This window comes from Oncorhynchus nerka, linkage group LG13, assembly GCF_034236695.1.
Source record: "Oncorhynchus nerka isolate Pitt River linkage group LG13, Oner_Uvic_2.0, whole genome shotgun sequence".
Lineage (NCBI taxonomy): Eukaryota > Metazoa > Chordata > Actinopteri > Salmoniformes > Salmonidae > Oncorhynchus > Oncorhynchus nerka.
This window is the reverse complement of record NC_088408.1, coordinates 6,905,787-6,924,043: the sequence shown is the minus strand read 5'-3', so window position 1 is coordinate 6,924,043 and position 18,257 is coordinate 6,905,787. Positions and strand designations below refer to the sequence as shown.

General features: G+C 45.7%; 1 protein-coding gene and 1 long non-coding RNA gene across 3 annotated transcripts in view; one reads left to right on the top strand and one right to left on the bottom strand.

Moving 5' to 3' along the window:
- The window catches only part of LOC115118183 (heme transporter FLVCR2-like), a 79,877-nt gene extending 61,728 nt beyond the window's left edge, over window positions 1-18,149 (bottom strand). Inside the window, exons 1-2 of one of the 2 annotated variants that reach the window (XM_029646751.2) lie at window positions 17,062-18,149; window positions 4,097-4,238 (exon numbers count right to left, since the gene is read on the bottom strand). In XM_029646751.2, coding sequence (XP_029502611.1) covers window positions 4,097-4,238; window positions 17,062-17,670 — 751 coding nt within the window. In that variant the 5' untranslated portion in view covers window positions 17,671-18,149. The remainder of the gene's footprint in view (window positions 1-4,096; window positions 4,239-17,061) is intronic. The other variant, XM_029646752.2, reaches the window with a different exon arrangement.
- LOC135574662 (uncharacterized) overlaps window positions 12,345-18,257 on the top strand; it is a 42,393-nt gene continuing 36,480 nt past the window's right edge. Inside the window, exon 1 of the long non-coding RNA XR_010465521.1 lies at window positions 12,345-12,691. This is a non-coding gene — a long non-coding RNA (uncharacterized LOC135574662). The remainder of the gene's footprint in view (window positions 12,692-18,257) is intronic.

Below are 18,257 nucleotides of genomic sequence, written 5' to 3'. Positions count from 1 at the left end.
CAGTCTCTGCTGTCTCACAACATTCTCCAGCTAGAGAACAGTCTCTGCTGTCTCCAGCAACATGTCTCCAGCTAGAGAACAGTCTCTGCCGTTAGACAACATTCTCCAGCTAAGAACATTCTCTGCTGTCCAGAACATTCTCCAGCTAGAGAACCGTCTCTGCTGTCCACAACATTCTCCAGCTAGAGAACCGTCTCTGCTGTCCACAACATTCTCCAGCTAGAGAACCGTCTCTGCTGTCCACAACATTCTCCAGCTAGAGAACCGTCTCTGCCGTTAGACAACATTCTCCAGCTAGAGAACCGTCTCTGCCGTTAGACAACATTCTCCAGCTAGAGAACCGTCTCTGCCGTTAGACAACATTCTCCAGCTAGAGAACCGTCTCTGCTGTCCACAACATTCTCCAGCTAGAGAACCGTCTCTGCTGTCCACAACATTCTCCAGCTAGAGAACCGTCTCTGCTGTCACACAACATTCTCCAGCTAGAGAACCGTCTCTGCTGTCACACAACATTCTCCAGCTAGAGAACCGTCTCTGCTGTCCAGAACATTCTCCAGCTAGAGAACCGTCTCTGCTGTCAGACAACATTCTCCAGCTAGACAACAGTCTCTGCTGTTAGACAACATTCTCCAGCTAGAGAACCGTCTCTGCTGTCCACAACATTCTCCAGCTAGAGAACCGTCTCTGCTGTCCACAACATTCTCCAGCTAGAGAACCGTCTCTGCTGTCCACAACATTCTCCAGCTAGAGAACCGTCTCTGCTGTCCACAACATTCTCCAGCTAGAGAACCGTCTCTGCTGTCCACAACATTCTCCAGCTAGAGAACCGTCTCTGCTGTCCACAACATTCTCCAGCTAGAGAACCGTCTCTGCTGTCCACAACATTCTCCAGCTAGAGAACAGTCTCTGCTGTCCACAACATTCTCCAGCTAGAGAACCGTCTCTGCTGTCCACAACATTCTCCAGCTAGAGAACCGTCTCTGCTGTCCACAACATTCTCCAGCTAGAGAACCGTCTCTGCTGTCCACAACATTCTCCAGCTAGAGAACCGTCTCTGCTGTCCACAACATTCTCCAGCTAGAGAACCGTCTCTGCTGTCCACAACATTCTCCAGCTAGAGAACAGTCTCTGCTGTCCACAACATTCTCCAGCTAGAGAACCGTCTCTGCTGTCACACATTGTCCAGCTAGAGAACCGTCTCTGCTGTCACACAACATTCTCCAGCTAGAGAACCGTCTCTGCTGTCCACAACATTCTCCAGCTAGAGAACCGTCTCTGCTGTCTCACAACATTCTCCAGCTAGAGAACCGTCTCTGCTGTCCACAACATTCTCCAGCTAGAGAACCGTCTCTGCTGTCCACAACATTGTCCAGCTAGAGAACCGTCTCTGCTGTCCACAACATTGTCCAGCTAGAGAACCGTCTCTGCTGTCCACAACATTCTCCAGCTAGAGAACCGTCTCTGCTGTCCACAACATTCTCCAGCTAGAGAACCGTCTCTGCTGTCCACAACATTCTCCAGCTAGAGAACCGTCTCTGCTGTCCACAACATTCTCCAGCTAGAGAACCGTCTCTGCTGTCCACAACATTCTCCAGCTAGAGAACCGTCTCTGCTGTCCACAACATTCTCCAGCTAGAGAACCGTCTCTGCTGTCCACAACATTCTCCAGCTAGAGAACCGTCTCTGCTGTCCACAACATTCTCCAGCTAGAGAACCGTCTCTGCTGTCCACAACATTCTCCAGCTAGAGAACCGTCTCTGCTGTCCACAACATTCTCCAGCTAGAGAACAGTCTCTGCTGTCCACAACATTCTCCAGCTAGAGAACCGTCTCTGCTGTCACACAACATTGTCCAGCTAGAGAACCGTCTCTGCTGTCACACAACATTCTCCAGCTAGAGAACCGTCTCTGCTGTCCACAACATTCTCCAGCTAGAGAACCGTCTCTGCTGTCTCACAACATTCTCCAGCTAGAGAACCGTCTCTGCTGTCCACAACATTCTCCAGCTAGAGAACCGTCTCTGCTGTCTCACAACATTCTCCAGCTAGAGAACCGTCTCTGCTGTCCACAACATTGTCCAGCTAGAGAACCGTCTCTGCTGTCTCACAACATTCTCCAGCTAGAGAACCGTCTCTGCTGTCCACAACATTCTCCAGCTAGAGAACCGTCTCTGCTGTCCACAACATTCTCCAGCTAGAGAACCGTCTCTGCTGTCCACAACATTCTCCAGCTAGACAACAGTCTCTGCTGTTAGACAACATTCCACACACACACTTTTTTGCAGGACTCAGGCCCCCAGATGGCCCAGACTGACAGACAGAGGCAGACAGACAGGGCATCTAGAAACCAGACAGACAGGCTCTAGTGACCAGTTAATATTCACTAGGTAGCACGAAAAAAGAACCCCAAAAAAGGCAGAAGAGCCAGACAGCATTAACCCTCTACCCAATAGATCTTCTCTGTGCAGACTACCTGCAGGCTACATCTTCCTTTATCATCAGATCCTTTATATAGCACTTCACTAACAAGACAGTATCCGAGTCCCAATCAGCGCCCTATTCTCTATAAAGTGCACTACATTGGACCAGGGCCCACAGGCCCATAGTGAACTAGGTACGAAATAGGGTGTAATTTGGGACAAAAGGCAGTAGCAGCTATAGAGTGAAATCAGGTCATATGAAAATAAACCTCAATGAGTAGGCGTAATTGCACAACGTTAGCTGAACAGCTCATGGTGCAACCTGTATGTAGGTTACAGTGGTAATGGTTTGTGATGGGGGGGGGAGCTATATTATATAGATATGTTGACACCAAGTATCGACTAGTAAAACATATTTGATTCATCCAATGTTTTGCTAGGTAGCGTTAGCTAGTGCTAGTCAGCTGTACGCTACAGTGGTAATGGTTTGTGATGGGGGGGGGCCTATATTATATAGATATGTTGACACCAAGTATCGACTAGTAAAAAATATTTTTGAGCCTCCCGGGTGGCGCAGCGCCAGCTGTGCCATCAGAGACTCTGGGTTCGCGCCCAGGCTCTGTCGTAACCGGCCGCGACCGGGAGGTCCGTGGTGGCGACGCACAATTGGCCTAGCGTCGTCCGGGTTAGGGAGGTCTTGGTTGGTAGGGATGTCCTTGTCTCATCGCGCACCAGCGACTCCTGTGGCGGGACGGGCGCAGTGCGCGCTAACCAAGGTTGCCAGGTACACGGTGTTTCCTCCGGCACATTAGTGCGGCTGGCTTCCGGGTTGGATGTGCGCTGTGTTAAGAAGCAGTGCGGCTGGTTGGGTTGTGTATCGGAGGATGCATGACTTTCAACCTTCGTCTCTCCCGAGCCCATACGTGAGTTGTAGCGATGAGACAAGATAGTAGCTACTACAACAATTGGATACCACGAAATTGGGGAGAAAAAGGGTTAAAAATATATATTTTTGATTCATCCAATGTTTTGCTAGGTAGCGTTAGCTAGTGCTAGTCAGCTGTAGGTTACAGTGGTACCTGCGCCAAAACTCTGGTATTTGTCTATCCTATAGCTTGTTCTCCATCTTCTTTTGAAATAGAGAGACATGTTTTCAGTGCTTTTACACCCATTACGGATCAAAACTAATTTTCCATCGCTCTCGTCTCTGCAGCAGACATGCCGTGAGCAATTTGGAACATCAAATCGCAGTAGCAGATCACAATACATATAGAATCGTGAGAGTCGCAATAATATTGTGAGGTCCCCTGGCAATTCCCAGTTCTAGTTAGTGGTTTAGTAGTGTCACAGTGCTGCACTACTGTAGGTTACAAGGTCGCTGTTAGTTCAAGTAGCTGGTTATCCAACGTCTGCATCTAGGAGAGCAGATATCCCCCACATCAGATTAAAGTGGAATTTCCACCACTTTTCATATTCATCTCCAGAACCAGATCAGAGTCTACATGTTCACACAAAGTTCCTGATCTTGCCCTTAAAATGAAGATACAGATCTATTGAGAATCTACAGTGCATCATTGGAATAGGGCCTACAGGAAGTGAGTGTAGATCCATGCCTGTCACTATATGTAAAACTGTAGGCTACATAGTGCATTATTATAAAGAAGTGTATAATAGTTACCCATGACGACCAGTAGGAAGAGCAGGGTAGCAACTCCTGCTGTGATGTAGAACATGATACTGATGTGATAGGCCAGCTGATCCATGTCCTCAACGTTAGGCACCAGGATGGGAGGGACCAGGAACCCGATGGCTATACCCAGCTGGAAGACAGACAGACAGACAGACAGACAGACAGACAGACAGACAGACAGACAGACAGACAGACAGACAGACAGACAGAGAGTAGTACAGCTTTAAAAAACAGCTCAACACAAACATGTATAGTGGAGATGCATGTTGGAGACAGCCAAAATGTGGCAGACAGACAGCTCTTCATTCGCTCTATAGTTACAGTAGCACCACATCCGTGTAATGTAAAATGAACCTGGCTCAAACTTGATACTTCACAGTGCATGTTGGTCCATCCCTTCAAAAAAAAAAAAAAAAAAATTTAGAAATGTCCAGAAGTGTCGTCTAGTTTTTGAAAACCACAGTCATCTAACCATAGAGACTCTATATGACCATGACATACTGTACACGTTGAGCGATTAGGCCTGGCTTCACAGTCCACGTTCCAATTCATCCCAAAGGTGTTCGATGGAGTTGAGGTCAGGGCTCTGTCCAGGCCAGTCAAGTTCTTCTACACAGATCTTGACAAACCATTTATGTATGGACCTCGCAGCGAACTGACAGATGGTAAAGCGTGAGTCATCACTCCAGAGAAGGCGTTTCCACTGCTCCAGAGCCCAATGGCAGAGAGCTTTACACCACCCCAGCCGACGCCTGGCATTACGCACGGTGATCTGAGCAGCTGCTCGGTCAAGCTCCCGACAAACAGTTAATGGGCTGATTTTTGCTTCCAGGGGCAGTTTGGAACTCAATAGTAAGTGTTGCAACCGAGGACAGACCATTTTAACGCGCTTCTGCACTCGGTGGTCCCATTCTGTGAGCTTGTGTGGCCTACCACTTCACGGCTGAGCCGTTGTTGCTCCTAGACGTTTCCACTTTACAATAACAGCACTTACAGTTGACCAGGGGCAGCTTTAGCAGGGTAGAAAGTTGGTGAACTGACATGTTGGAAAGGTGGCATCCTATGACGGCAGGGGCGGCAGGGTAGCCTAGTGGTTAGAGTGGAGGGGCGGCAGGGTAGCCTAATGGTTAGAGCGTTGGACTAGTAACCGGAAGGTTGCAAGTTCAAATCCCCGAGCTGACAAGGTACAAATCTGTCGTTCTGCCCCTGAACAGGCAGTTAACCCACTGTTCCTAGGCCGTCATTGAAAACAACAATTTGTTCTTAACCGACTTGCCTAGTTAAATAAATGTTTGTCTATGGAGATTGCGTGGCTGTGTGTTCGATTTGATACCCCTGTCAGCAACGAGTGGGCTGAAATAGCTGAATCCACTCATTTGAAGGGGTGCCCACATACTTTTGGCCATGTAGTAGATACGAGTGGATATTGAACAGCAAGTCAGCAACAAGTAGATTTGCATCACAAACAAACATGAATGAGAGTGAACGTGACACAGAGCACAGAGACCTAAAAGAGGGGCTACTTCCGTTGCATGGGCATGGTTTGGGTATGAAAAGCCTGACACGGACCAGTAAACGGTCCTCTAAATAATATGCAGCAGGCCGGTTCTGACAACAGGCTCAAATACCACTAACCTCTTACCATCTACGCAAGAGTCATGTGAAACAGTACGGAGAGAGGAGAACCCAAAAAGTACAGTCGAATGCTCTAAACAAACTCAGACGTTGCGTTTGCTTTTGGCAAAGAGTCACGAAGATGGAAGGAGACAACAGCTGCCGTTGAAACTTACATCTGCAAAGACATGGCCACAATTTACACTTGACCCAAGGTACCAAATGGTTATGTGACACGTATTAGTGCCAAAATAACATGAACAGGCCCCCAAAAATAAATAAATATTAGGCCTGTATTTATTTTGTTTGCAACTACAGTCGTGGCCAAAAGTTGAGAACGACACAAATATTAATTTCTACAATGTTTGCTGCTTCAGTGTCTTTAGATATTGTTGTCAGATGTTACTATTGATACTGAAGTATAATTACAAGCATTTCATAAGTGTCAAAGGCTTTTATTGACAATTACTTGAAGTCGATGCAAAGAGTCAATATTTGCAGTGTTGACCATTCTTTTTCAAGACCTCTGCAATCCGCCCTGGCATGCTGTCAATTAACTTCTGGGCCACATCCTGACTGATGGCAGCCCATTCTTGCATAATCAATGCTTGGAGTTTGTCAGAATTTGTGGATTTTTGTTTGTCCACCCACCTTCTTGAGGATTGACCACAAGTTCTCAATGGGATTAAGGTCTGGGGAGTTTCCTGGCAATGGACACAAAACATTGATGTTTGGTTCCCCGAGCCACTTAGTTATCACTTTTGCCTTATGGCAAGCTGCTCCATCATGCTGGAAAAAGGAATTGTTTGTCACCAAACTGTTCCTGGATGGTTGGGAGAAGTTGCTCTCAGGATGTGATGTGTTGGTACCATCATTCATGGCTGTGTTCTTAGGCAAAATTGTGAGTGAGTGCACTCCCTTGGCTGAGAAGCAACCCCACACATGAATGGTCTCAGGATGCTTTACTGTTGGCATGACACAGGACTGATGGTAGCGCTCACCTTGCCTTCTCCAGACAAGATTTTTCCAGGTGCCACAAACAATTGGAAAGGGGATTCAGAGAAAATGACTTTACCTCAGTCCTCAGCAGTCCGATCCCTGTACCTTTTGCAGAATATCAGTCTGTCCCTGATGTTTTTCCCGGAGAGAAGTGGCTTCTTTGCTGCACTTCTTGACACCAGGCCATCCTCCAAAAGTCTTCACCTCACTGTGCGTGCAGATGCACTCACACCTCCCTGCTGCCATTCCTGAGCAAGCTCTGTACTGGTGGTGCCTCGATCCCGCAGCTGAATCAACTTTAGGACACGGTCCTGGCGCTTGGACTTTCTTGGGCGCCCTGAAGCCTTCTTCATAACATTTGAACCGCTCTGCTTGAAGTTATTGATGATCTGATAAATGGTTGATTAGGTGCAATCTTACTGGCAGCAATATCCTTGCCTGTGAAGCTCTTTTTGTGCCAAGCAATGATGACGGCACGTGTTTCCTTGCAGGTAACCATGGTTGACAGAGGAAGAACAATGATTCCAAGCACCACCCTCCTTTTGAAGCTTCCAGTCTGTTATTCGAACTCAATCAGCATGACAGAGTGATCTCCAGCCTTGTCCTTGTTAACACTCACACCTGTGTTAACGAGAGAATCACTGGCATGATGTCAGCTGGTCCTTATGTGGCAGGGCTGAAATGCAATGGAAATGTTTTTGGGCGATTCAGTTCATTTGCATGGCAAAGAGGGACTTTGCAATTAATTGCAATTCATCTGATCACTCTTCATAACATTCTGGAGTATATGCAAATTGCCATCATACAAACTGAGGCAGCAGAATTTGTGAAATTTTATATATTGTGTCACTCAACTTTTGGTCACGACTGTAGTAGCTAGACCGTAAGCCCATAAGGCAATAGTGCTAACTATCTATGGTACGTAGGCAGGTAAACATGCCATAATTAACACAGCATGTATTTACTAACGTATCAAAATAAAATATGGTAGTCGGGCAACAAATGAGATGTGAAAAGGCAACATTTCATTCTGTCAGAATGTATTTTATCTCGCTTCAGCTCAACATCGATTTCAAGAAACGTTGCGTACATTTTTTTTTACGTGGATGCATCATATTTCTTTGCTTTCCTTTGAAGCATTGATGCTCAAAATATGTACAAACAGAGAGTACGTATGCAAGTGCCCTCCGTGCTCCGTTTGGAAAACTTTGATTTCCAATTTGCGTGCTTGAAGCATTTCATTAAGCAACACTGTTAATCTACCCCTGTTGTTTACCAAGCATGTGATTTGAATTGATTTTACCTGAGTCATTTAAAAGCTGACATCGGACGCTTTCCCAGCCAACGGTGTCAAGACAGTTGGAAGACAGTTGGAAATACTCTATTATAACGTGGTGGAATAGGATCAAATGATACATCTTTATGCTTTGGGACAGTGACCCCGTTTAGGGGGACCAAATATCCACTCTCACTAGTGGACTTGGAGCTTCCTAGACGATTGCGGTCAATGCCGATATGATACAACGATGACAAGACCTGTAGTGTTGAGTGCAGTATTTTTAAAAAAGGCATAGATGTGACCCTTGGTCCAAAGAGTAAAAACCCATTCTATTCAGAAAGCGGATGATGTCACAGAGTTCTTGCCACTGTGACCTATTCAACCCAACTCTAAGCCTATAAGCTAGGTATTTTAAAAAACTAAAAGATTCTAGACCACTTGCAGTTGGCTGATTAAGTGGACGGACACGTTAGGTTTACATGGATGAGATGGATTAAGAGTAGGATTATTTTTCCATTTGTTAACTGGCAGCTAAACACCGATCATCATGTCACAAAATGAAGACCCTTGATATTTACCGGAAAGGAAAATAATAATAATAAAATCAGGCTCATCACCGTGCACATTCACCACCATGTAGCCGCCAAGTCGCAGTGGGAGGACCATACAGCATAAAAAGTACCTCAGTGTTGATCAATCATTTGGATGTGTTGTCAGGACTCTAATTGAGGGGCATACGACAAATATTTAGCAGTGCGACAAGGAGTTTTATTTTGGGAGCACTGTGCGACTATGAAAATAAAATAGTTGTTGTAATGATAAAAGGGCTCGCCGTACCGTTGTTTCAAAGTGCCCATTACTACAGTGGAAACAGCTTAGTGCCCATTACTACAGTGGAAACAGCTTAGTGCCCATTACTACAGTGGAAACAGCTTAGTGCCCATTACTACAGTGGAAACAGCTTAGTGCCCATTACTACAGTGGAAACAGCTTAGTGCCCATTTCTACAGTGGAAACAGCTTAGTGCCCATTACTACAGTGAAAACAGCTTAGTGCCCATTACTACAGTGGAAACAGCTTAGTGCCCATTACTACAGTGAAAACAGCTTAGTGCCCATTACTACAGTGGAAACAGCTTAGTGCCCATTACTACAGTGGAAACAGCTTAGTGCCCATTACTACAGTGGAAACAGCTTAGTGCCCATTACTACAGTGGAAACAGCTTAGTGCCCATTACTACAAATTACTACAGTGAAAACAGCAAAGTGGAACTAACTAGGAATACGTGTGATATTAATAAAACTACAGTGGAAACAGCTTGGAGTGCCCATTACAGTGAAACAGCTGGAAACAGCTTAGTGCCCATTACTACAGTGAAAACAGCAAAGTGCCCATTACTACAGTGGAAACAGCTTAGTGCCCATTACTACAGTGGAAACAGCTTAGTGCCCATTACTACAGTGAAAACAGCAAAGTGCCCATTACTACAGTGGAAACAGCAAAGTGCCCATTACTACAGTGGAAACAGCAAAGTGCCCATTACTACAGTGGAAACAGCTTAGTGCCCATTACTACAGTGGAAACAGCTGTGCCCATACTACAGTGAAAACAGCAGAGTGCCCATTACTACAGTGGAAACAGCAAAGTGCCCATTACTACAGTGAAACAGCCACGTTAGCCCAGTGCCCATTACAGCAAACAGTGCCCATTACTACAGTGGAAACAGCTTAGTGCCCATTACTACAGTGGAAACAGCTTAGTGCCCATTACTACAGTGGAAACAGCAAAGTGCCCATTACTACAGTGAAAACAGCAAAGTGCCCATTACTACAGTGGAAACAGCTTAGTGCCCATTACTACAGTGGAAACAGCTTAGTGCCCATTACTACAGTGAAAACAGCTTAGTGCCCATTACTACAGTGGAAACAGCTTAGTGCCCATTACTACAGTGGAAACAGCTTAGTGCCCATTACTACAGTGGAAACAGCTTAGTGCCCATTACTACAGTGGAAACAGCTTAGTGCCCATTACTTTTGCAGTGGAAACAGCTTAGTGCCCATTACTACAGTGGAAACAGCTTAGTGCCCATTACTGGAAACAGTGCCCATTACTACAGTGAAAGCAGCAAAGTGCCCATTACTACAGTGGAAACAGCTTAGTGCCCATTACTACAGTGAAAACAGCAAAGTGCCCATTACTACAGTGAAAACAGCTTAGTGCCCATTACTACAGTGGAAACAGCTTAGTGCCCATTACTACAGTGGAGATTTTGGCAGTTTCGTGCCCATTACTACAGTGGAAACAGCTTAGTGCCCATTACTACAGTGGAAACAGCTTAGTTTACTATGGAAACAGCTTAGTGCCCATTTCTACAGTGGAAACAGCTTAGTGCCCATTACTACAGTGGAAACAGCTTAGTGCCCATTACTACAGTGGAAACAGCTTAGTGCCCATTACTACAGTGGAAACAGCTTAGTGCCCATTACTACAGTGGAAACAGCTTAGTGCCCATTACTACAGTGGAAACAGCTTAGTGCCCATTACTACAGTGAAAACAGCTTAGTGCCCATTACTACAGTGGAAACAGCATAGTGCCCATTACTACAGTGGAAACAGCTTAGTGCCCATTACTACAGTGGAAACAGCTTGCTTCAAGCTCAAAAGATCCCATATTACCGGCACAAGACTTTATATCTTCCAATAGAGGATCGTCGAGAACGCTTTTTCCATAAACCATGTTGTGGGCAGTTCTAAAACTATTCGCACATCGACGTAGTTAACCTTTTTTTAATCTTTTTTTTTTTACACTTTGTCAGGGCATGTTACCTCATTGGCTAGCTAATAACCTGGGAACTTCACCAGTATATGCAAACATTTTGGGGGCACAGAAAGAAAGGAAGATAGCTTCTTAAGGAGATCAATGATCATAGATTAGCGATGTGCAGTTTGAGTTATGATTCGTTTTTCTGGGGGACGTGTTAATTTGAGTTGTGACTTTGACCTATAAGTGCTGGCTGCAATAGAGAAGCACAGTATGAGTCATAATACCCATAACACCTAGCGGTGTGTGATGTGTGTGATGTTTTGAGAACCGTGTAAATCTCTCATGGACAAGTTGACTTATCTATTTATGGCTTTACTTACTGATTTTGAAAATGCTAATTAGCATCAGGTGGACCTTGTGTTGGGGGACAATAAAAGGCTAATATGTGCAGTTGTATCACACAACACAATGCCACAGACGTTGGAAGGGGCGTGCAAATGACATGCTGACTGCAGGAATGTCCACCAGAGCGGTTGCCAGATAATTGACATGCTGACTGCAGGAATGTCCACCAGAGCGGTTGCCAGATAATTGACATGCTGACTGCAGGAATGTCCACCAGAGCGGTTGCCAGATAATTGACATGCTGACTGCAGGAATGTCCACCAGAGCGGTTGCCAGATAATTGACATGCTGACTGCAGGAATGTCCACCAGAGCGGTTGCCAGATAATTGACATGCTGACTGCAGGAATGTCCACCAGAGCGGTTGCCAGATAATTGACATGCTGACTGCAGGAATGTCCACCAGAGCTGTTGCCAGATAATGGAATGTTAATTTCTTTATCAATGCTGTTTCAGTTAATTTGGCAGTACCTCCACCCAGCCTCACAACCGCAGACCACGTATGCCAGCCCAGTACCTCCACCCAGCCTCACAACCGCAGACCACGTATGCCAGCCCAGTACCTCCACCCAGCCTCACAACCGCAGACCACGTATGCCAGGCCAGTACCTCCACCCAGCCTCACAACCGCAGACCACGTATGCCAGCCCAGTGCCTCTACCCAGCCTCACAACCGCAGACCACGTATGCCAGCCCAGTACCTCCACCCAGCCTCACAACCGCAGACCACGTATGCCAGCCCAGTACCTCCACCCAGCCTCACAACCGCAGACCACGTATGCCAGCCCAGTACCTCCACCCAGCCTCACAACCGCAGACCACGTATGCCAGCCCAGGACCTCCACCCAGCCTCACAACCGCAGACCACGTATGCCAGCCCAGGACCTCCACCCAGCCTCACAAGCACAGACCACGTATGCCAGCCCAGTACCTCCACCCAGCCTCACAACCACAGACCACGTATGCCAGCCCAGTGCCTCTACCCAGCCTCACAACCGCAGACCACGTATGCCAGCCCAGGACCTCCACCCAGCCTCACAACCGCAGACCACGTATGCCAGCCCAGGACCCTCCACCCAGCCTCACAACCGCAGACCACGTATGCCAGCCCAGGACCTCCACCCAGCCTCACAACTGCAGACCACGCAGACCTCCACGCACTGACCACAGCCAGCCCAGGACCTCCACCCAGCCTCACAACCGCAGACCACGTATGCCAGCCCAGGACCTCCACCCAGCCTCACAACCGCAGACCACGTATGCCAGCCCAGGACCCTCCACCCAGCCTCACAACCGCAGACCACGTATGCTAGCCCAGGACTTCCACCCAGCCTCACAACCACGTATGCCAGCCCAGGACTTCCACCCAGCCTCACAACCGCAGACCACGTATGCCAGCCCAGGACCCTCCACCCAGCCTCACAACCACAGACCACGTATGCCAGCCCAGGACCCTCCACATCTGGCTTCTTCACCTGCGGGGCCGTCTGAGACCAGCCACCCAGACAGCTGACTAAATTACGGTCTGTAATAAACCGCTTTTGTGGGGGGACTAATTCTGAATGTCTGGGCCCTCCCAGGCCCACTCATGGCTGTTGCCCCTGCCCAATCCATAGATACCACATGACTAGGGCCAGACGAATATATTTCAATTGACGGATTTCTTTATATTAACGGTATCTCAGTAAAATCTTTTGAAATTGTTTATATTTTTGTTCAGTATATTTACAACATTACATATTAATTTCTTTAGGACACAGCATGAGTTTCAAAAGTAGTTAGAACTCAAATAGGATGTAACCCCCCCCCATAAAAAAAATATATATATATACACAGGCAGTTAGGAAAACAAAGGCTAGATTTTTCAAACATATTTGCATCCTGTAGCACAAACTCAAAAAAGTTCCAGAACACTGTAAAGTCCATGGAGAATAAGGAGCACCTCCTCCCAGCTGCCTACTGCACTGAGGCTAGGAAACACTCACCACTGATAAATCCACGATAGAGAATTTCAACAAGCATTTTTCTACAGCTGGCCATGCATTCCACCTGGCCACCCCTACCCCGGTCGACAGCCCTGCACCCCCCACAGCAACTTGCCCAAGCCTCCCCCATTTCTCCTTCACCCAAATCCAGATAGCTGATGTTCTGAAAGAACTGCAAAATCTGGACCCCTACCAAATCAGCCACGGTATCCCTATATAACTCCATGTTAGAATGAAGTTAGAGGATAAAAAGGGTCCCTATTTCAACCTAAGACCTTGGTCTTTCTCCTGATATTGAAAATAGTATTGTAAGATACTGGGGCTGAGAAATACACAGTGTGACAACCAACCCTGGTCTCCCCTATCAGATCTACGCAGAAACCGAGTGCTCATTGTATACATTTTTTTGTTGTTGCTAGATAGTCACCCGTTAAAAATCTCCCGAGGAATGTTTCTCGGCTAAACTAAACTAAGACGACTCGGAGTAGTTTCACATTAACAAATCACAGAGGCCTAATTTGTTATTCACCCCATTTGGTTAACACATTTCCATACTGGCTGAACAACAGCCTTCATAGCATGTGTAAACTTCTCTATACCTAACTACTGAGTTGCAGGCCCACAAATTAACTTTGAGGCTGGTAATTAAAGAATGAGCCGGTTTTCCCTCATTTCACATTCTCATTGTTATCTCCTTGCCTTCATAGGATGTGTAAACAAAAAAAAAATGTTTTTTTCAATAATAAAAAAAATAGGGAAAACTTGATCTGAGGTTACTGGTTGCGGTGAATCCCTTCATGATAACTTTAGAGAAAGCAGCGTGCTGGTTCTTTTCTTTTTACACCTCCTTATTTGAAAAAGGCACCGGCACATTGGAGGCACCTCGTTGCATGGTAACAATGAGGTAGCAATGAGGTAGCAATGAGGTAGCAATGAGGTAGCGTGAAATAAGAGAGGGAAAACCGGCTCATTCTTTAATTACCAGTTTCAAAGTTAATTTGTGGGCCTGCAAATGAGAGTTCAACTAACTAGGAATAAGAAATGATAGAAAAATAAAAACAATATTTGTGAAAATAACAAATCTGATGCGAGAAGATACAAAGACTCCATAAAACACCAGCTAGAGGTCAAATTTACAGTCTGTTTCAAATCAACGTGAAGTGAATTAAGACAAGTCTGTTAATGTGCAACAACTCAGTAGTTTAGGTATAGCTGGTGTTCCAGTCCATTTGCCTAACATATTTCCATATTAGCTGTATAACTTAGCCTACACTGATGTGTACACTTCCTTAGAAGAGACACACAACTGTGAATAAGTACTATGACCTCATCTGGGTTAATCAGATTGTGCAGTATAAATACACACACAAAAGTTTAGTCACCTACTCATTCAAGGGTTTTTCCTTACAATTATAGTGAAGACATCAAAACTATGAAATAACACATAAGGAATCATGTAGCAACCAAGTGCTATATCAAAATATATTTTATATTTGAGATTCTTCAAAGTAGCCACTCTTTGCCTTGATAACAGCTTTGCACACGCTTGGCATTCTCTCAACCAGCTTCATGAGGAATGCTTTTCCAACAGCCTTGAAGGAGTTCCCACGAATGCTGAGCACTTGTTGGCTGCTTTTCCTTCACTCTGCAGTCCAACTCATCCCAAACCATCTCAATTGGGTTGAGTTCAGGTGGTTGTGGAGGGAGTGGCTTCTGTCTGGCCACTACCATAAAGGCCTGCTTGGTGGAGTGCTGCAGAGATGGTTGCCCTTCTGGAAGGTTTTCCCATCTCTACAGAGGAACTCTGGAGCTCTGTAAGAGTGACCATCAGGTTCTTGGTCACATCCCTGACCAAGGCCCTTCTCCCCAGATTGCTCAGTTTGGCTGGGCAGCCAGCTCTAGGAAGTCTTGGTGGTTCCAAACTTCTTCCATTTAAGAATTATGGATTGGATTCCATGGTGTTCTTGGGGATCTTCAATGCTGCAGACAGTTTTTGGTACCCTTCCCCAGATCTGTGCCTCGACACAATCCTGTCTTGGAGCTCTACGGACAGTTCCTTCCACCTCATGGCTTGATCTTTGCTCTGACATGTACTGTCAACTGTGGGACCTTACATGGACAGGTGTGTGCCTTTCCAAATCATGTCCAATCAATTGAATTTACCACAGGTGGACTCCAATCAAGTTGTAGAAACATCTCAAGGATGATCAATAGAAACAGGATGCACCTGAGCTCAATTTCAAGTCTCATAGCAAAGGGTCTGAATACTTATGTAAATAAGGTTGTTTTTTTAGAAATGTGATTATATTTTTTTTACCGTTTTCGCTTTGTCACTATGGGGTATTGTGATGTCACTATGGGGTATTGTGATGTCACTATGGGGTATTGTGATGTCACTATGGGGTATTGTGCATAGACTGATTTTTTTTTACGAATCCCCAGCAATTTTAGAATAAGGGTGTAACGTAACAATGAGGAAAAAGTCAAGTGGTACGAATACTTTCCGAAGGCGCTGTGTATAGCCTCTATATGGGGGCCTTGTATAGTGATAGGCTGAAATGTCAACTTCCCTGTAACATAACAATGTCAGGTTATATGTTTTTTTTAAACATGTAAATAGGCCTACGGTAGATTCATCAGATGCATATGTAACGGATCTGAAACGGCTAGCTAGTTAGCGGTGGCGGGCGCTAAATAGCGTTTCTAGCGGTGACGTCACTTGCTCTGAGACCTTGAAGTAGTGGTTCCCCTTGCTCTGCAAGTGCCGCGGCTTTTGTGGAGCGATGGGTAACGATGCTTCGTGGGTGACTGGTTCGCGGCCGGGTATGGGCGAGGGGACAGTCTAAAGTTATACTGTTACACATATCCTTTAGAAGTGTTACGCGGAGATGTCGACTTCCCTGTAACAAGAAGGTCAGGCCTATGGATTGTCTAAGGCCCATGTTTCTTTTTTTGACTGGTCCTCTGAGAAATGTCTCGTCTTCCTCGCACAGCTGGTGATTCTCTCACTCCAGTGCCACTGTGAGTGTACCCCCACATGCGTTATAAAGAGATATTTTTTTATTTTACCTTTATTTAAAATAGGCAAGTCAGTTAAGAACAAATTCTTATTTTCAATGACGTCCTAGGAACAGTGGGTTAACTGCCTGTTCAGGGGCAAAATGACAGATTTTTACCTTGTCAGCTCGGGGATTTGAACTTGCAACCTTCCGGTTACTAGTCCAACGCTCTAACCACTAGGCTACCCTGCTGCCCCATATGAGATTCCCTTATTCAGCACCTATGGATCTTAAACACAGCACGGAATGAAGAAGCAAGCATAACTTAGAATCTCAACAACACAGGAACCGTACATGGCAAATGGGCATGTGTCTCGAGGAGTAAATGGAAATGTTTCGTTTCCCCACTTCAACCATCAATAGAGAAGGTTTCCATTGAAATTGTTATGGTGCCCTGAGGGCTTATGTCATGGTATAGATAACCCTATACATTGAGCTCTCAAGCCAGGTCAGTTGGACAAATAAATCTATACCTGTGACGTTCACCTTTGAGGCTCAGAGATAAGAGATTATTCATGGTGGCTTGAATTTGTGACTCACACTGTACACTGTTCTCTCGGAGTCTCGTCAATGGGACAAATTAATATGCATGTGATGACATTGACCTTACACCTTTGAGGGCAGAGGATGAGAGATTGCCAACTGGCCAATATAGGCCAGCGGTGGCTTGAGTATTGCGTAATTGCGCAATTCCCAACTGGGCCAAATGGACACATGGGTGGAGTAATCTTTAACATTCCGATAAGTGACTAATCATTTTTTTAAAGTGCAAAATGACCGACTACATAAACAAATAGCTACATCTGCAATTACTTTTGAATGTATCTGACCTTAGACTACATAACATACCTGGTTTCCGAAGACCCCGATGGAGCAAGCGGTGGACACCTCCTCCGACCCAAACCACACCGAGGCGATCTTCGACGGCATCCCAAGGATAAACACCTGCGCAAGGGAGCAACAGAACTGTCCGAGCATGGTGACTGCGAACAGGTTGGGTCTCACACTGGTCACTTTGATCCAAGTCCCCGCGCAATTCATGGATGTAGCCACCAGCGCAATGACACGGAGACCCTTCTTATCCAGTAGCCAGGTGACCGGGAATATGAAGGGGATGTAAGTCAACATGTATATCATAGACATCCAATCTATAGTGAAAGACTCTACATCGTAGAACCTCATGAAAATGTTGTTGATAATTCCGTACTGGATCCATTGGAACGAGTTGCAGAGAGAATACGAGCTGAATAGCAACACGATGAACCATCGCCGCTTGTATAGTTTGATGGTTTGGTTTGTATCGTCCCCGTTCTGGTTGAGTCGTGTCTTGTGCTCCATGCGCACGTCCTCGCTGTCAACGGCAGACTTCATAATTGTAATTTTTTCCAGATCTAACACATTTTGATTGTCTTTGATTTCGCCATAAACCAAGGAGGGTTTTTCATTTTCGCCGCTCATGTTGAAGTTCACTAATTAAGACGGGCCGGTGAATACAATACAGACACGTATGCCTCTCTCTTACATTTTAGTGAGAGTTCGGACCAGCTTGACTATGCGACAGCTCCCAGATCTTTTGACAGTACTCTAGTTTTGGGACACAAGCCAAACCAGCTACACCACCACTCGAAGTTCACCAATCAGAAACTACAACCGACACCAATCTCTATTTGATGCTACGTTAGCAAATAAAGTAGTTTAAAGTAAAGCATTCCCCGAGATGAGAATGTGACGTTTCGGTTCGCTAAACAACCATTCAATAATTCGCTTTGCAAAGGGTAAACTAGACAAGTCACTCATAGACTACATTACAAGTAGCCTGCATAGGCGCACTTTTTCCTGTTCCCGTTGTGCTGAAGTTGACAAAACAGTAGCCTACTTTCACAAAGCAGTTCAAACTCAACAAATATAGCCCAACATTTGTTTAACATTTGTTTTTAAATAATGTATGGAGATGTCATTCTGTTCAGTGTCGAGCGAAGTATCAATGGGCCAGAGCGTTTTGCATGGCCAGCTGTCTCGGGTGGGTGGAGATTTCCTTAAGGACC